The sequence below is a fragment of the Lathyrus oleraceus genome, chromosome 5 (assembly GCF_024323335.1).
Source record: "Lathyrus oleraceus cultivar Zhongwan6 chromosome 5, CAAS_Psat_ZW6_1.0, whole genome shotgun sequence".
Classification (NCBI taxonomy): domain Eukaryota; kingdom Viridiplantae; phylum Streptophyta; class Magnoliopsida; order Fabales; family Fabaceae; genus Lathyrus; species Lathyrus oleraceus.
Window position 1 is genome coordinate 498,550,792 of NC_066583.1, and position 2,841 is coordinate 498,553,632.

Genomic DNA, 2,841 nt, shown 5'->3' on the forward strand with positions numbered 1-2,841 from the left:
ATTTTGTTACCAAGATTGCCAAATGCCACTTGGTCCGTTCTGTAAGAATCTAAAACTTACCGTTTTGTTACAAAGATTGTCGAATACCACTTGGTTCATTATGTGAGAATCCAGAACTCACCATCTCTTTTGAAGCGTCCCCAAGGAATGTTCTCCCCGGTCATTTGTTGGAAATATTCCACAGTAAGTCCTTTCACCTTACCTCAATTTAATCTCTAGTGAGTCAACCTTGTATTTTCTATCCCCAATAAAAGCAATTTATCCATACTAATTGCATTCCATTTCATAATCTCTAGTGTTCATTTGTTTTTTTCGCATTTTTGCATGTTCACATTTTGTTCGATTTTATTCCTTTTTATTTGATTTTTTTAAATCCAAATATTAATAATCATGTTAAATTAACTTATTTCATTTTGTCTAATTAATTAATATTATTTTTTCTTTTAATTCATAAATTGATTAATTTGACACTAATGACAAAGTTTTAAAAACATCTCATTCATTTCTCTCATTCTCTTACTCTCTCTCACGTATGCACAAACTTAGGCATTAAGTTTTCAAACTCATTTTCCACTCACTCCACTACCTCACTAAAATCCCACAAAATCCTCACCCTTCTCTCATACACCTGAGTCACACTTGTCTGTTCATTCTAATATATAAATACAACCACAATTATACCAACTCTTGCCATACCATTCAACAAACATCAACCACAAAACTCACCAAAAACTGAAAAATTCAACAATTCAAAACCTGTTCAAAAACAGAACAAACTCTAAAATGAGTAGTGAAAGCGAAGACAGATTGAGCGATTTACCCGATTCCATTCTTCATCACATTCTCTCCTTTTTGAACATCAAACATGCTTTTCAATCTTCCATACTCTCAACAAGATGGAAGAATCTCCCTAACAATCTTCCATCTCTCAAATTAACTAGCCAACACTTTGAATCTATGAAAAGTTTCAACAAATCAGTGTCTCAGATTTTATCTCATCGCAGTGATTCAACTGTGGTCCACACTCTAGAGTTTACCTGCCCACAGGATTTAGTGGAGCCTCATATACTCAAAAGAATTGTAAAATTTGCTGTAACTCACCACGTCAAGCGATTACAGATTTCTATCACTTGTGATATTCAACAATTTCGAGGTTGCTTGTTTTTTTCGCAAACTTTAACATCTCTTCAACTTTGGGTTCATGAATGTATTCAACACTGGAGCATGTTATTTCCGAATTCTCTGAACTTGCCTTCGTTAACAAGCTTGTCTTTGGCCGGCTTCTACTTTGGCGTTGGCGATGGCGATGACGGTTGCGCTGAGCCATTCTCAGGTTTTAACAAGTTGAATACTTTGACCATTCTGTCTTGTAGAGTTGTGAAAGCACGGTGTCTTTGTATATCAAGTACTACACTTGCCAATTTAATCATGTCTGGATACTATTTGATAAATGATTGCCAATTCAAACTCCATTTATGTGCCCCGAGTCTTTGTAACTTTGCTTTTACTGGTACTCCAAATCAGAAACTACGTGTGAGCCATGGTTGTTCTCTTCAACACTTATACATTGATGCAACAGACATAAGCCTCAATTCTTCGGTTGTAAATTCCCATACCCTGGTCGAAGAGGATTCTGAAGCCTTACTCAGCTGGCTGCAAGAGCTTGCTAATATCAAATCATTGACAGTCTCTTCTAATACTCTTCAGGTTTTGAGTCTGATGTATTTTTATTTTTGGTTGCATTTTCATTATTTATATCTGTTTAGAATAAATGTAAATCTGTCTATCTATCTTTCAATGCATAGGTTCTCTCTTTTGTTCCTGATTTATTCAAGGTTAAATTCACTTCTCTGTGTAACTTGGAGTCCCTGAAAGTAGAAATGAAACCGCTTACATGTGAATTAGAGTTGAAATTAGGAATAGCAGCATTCCGGAAAGAAGGTGAAAATACTGAATTTAATTTGAAGCAAGGTCCATTCATACCCGATGGAGTAGTGGATTTCTTGCTTCAAAACTCACCGTCAGCAAAGGTTAACATCATACCAATTAATGGCTAAGGTGAAATCATGTGCTTTTAACTTTTTAAACATATTTTGTTTGGGTTTTTGCCTCCTTGGTTTTTGGCCTGGCTTCCATTTTTCTTGATGATATACTTGTTTGGTTAGGTGAAAATGACTCACTTCTTTGAATTCATATAAGGCTTATAATCTAAATCTATGGGGGAAGTTAATGCAAGTTCTGAATGGTGTTGCTTTTTCAGTTGAAACCTGAACCAAGATCACACAAGAATAGAAGTTGAAGTTATAGGTGTTGGGTTTTGTAGAAATGCCACGGTGGAGGATACAAATGCTAGAGGATTTTGATATTCACAAGTTTTTTCAAGAGAGTCCTAATGCACTATAACAAGAATTCTTTCTGTTATCTAGATAAAATGTTTAAGATTTGTTTACTCTCATGCGTTCTACTATATTATATTATAGTTCCTAATTTATTTAATGTATTTGACTCCAAGAGGATTTATATATATTGGTTTAATGCACTAAAGAGATGCTACACTATGCCAAATAAGGGAAAAGAGGGCGCTTATTTTGGCCTATAACAGCGCTTTTAAGCGCCCTCTAATCTGGCGCTGGCATAGGTAAAGACAGCGCTTTGTTTTCCTGGAGAAAGCGCTGTCTAAAGTGGCCACATTATAGTGCGCTTTAAGAAAAAAGCGCCCTCTGGAGTGGTCCATAAAGGGACACCTTAGAGGGCGCTTTCTGGAAAAAGCGCCCTCTAAAGTTGTCAATGTAAAGTGTTTAGAGGGCGCTTTCAGGAAAAAGCGCCCTCTAAAGTTGTCAA

The 2,841-nt window shown here is 35.9% G+C and overlaps 1 protein-coding gene across 2 annotated transcripts; it reads left to right on the forward strand.

Moving 5' to 3' along the window:
* The first annotated feature begins 566 nt into the window (after nucleotides 1–566).
* On the forward strand, nucleotides 567–2,544 carry LOC127085721 (putative F-box/FBD/LRR-repeat protein At4g03220). 2 transcript variants are annotated; one of them, XM_051026233.1, is made up of 3 exons: nucleotides 567–1,707; nucleotides 1,806–2,058; nucleotides 2,166–2,544. In XM_051026233.1, the coding sequence occupies exons 1-2, from the start codon at nucleotides 784–786 to the stop codon at nucleotides 2,055–2,057; spliced, it is 1,176 nt and encodes a 391-aa protein (XP_050882190.1). In that variant the 5' UTR covers nucleotides 567–783; the 3' UTR covers nucleotide 2,058; nucleotides 2,166–2,544. The 2 variants fall into 2 exon arrangements, with proteins under 2 accessions (XP_050882190.1, XP_050882189.1); XM_051026232.1 differs by having other exon boundaries at nucleotides 570–1,707; nucleotides 2,261–2,544.
* The last annotated feature ends 297 nt before the right edge of the window (nucleotides 2,545–2,841 follow it).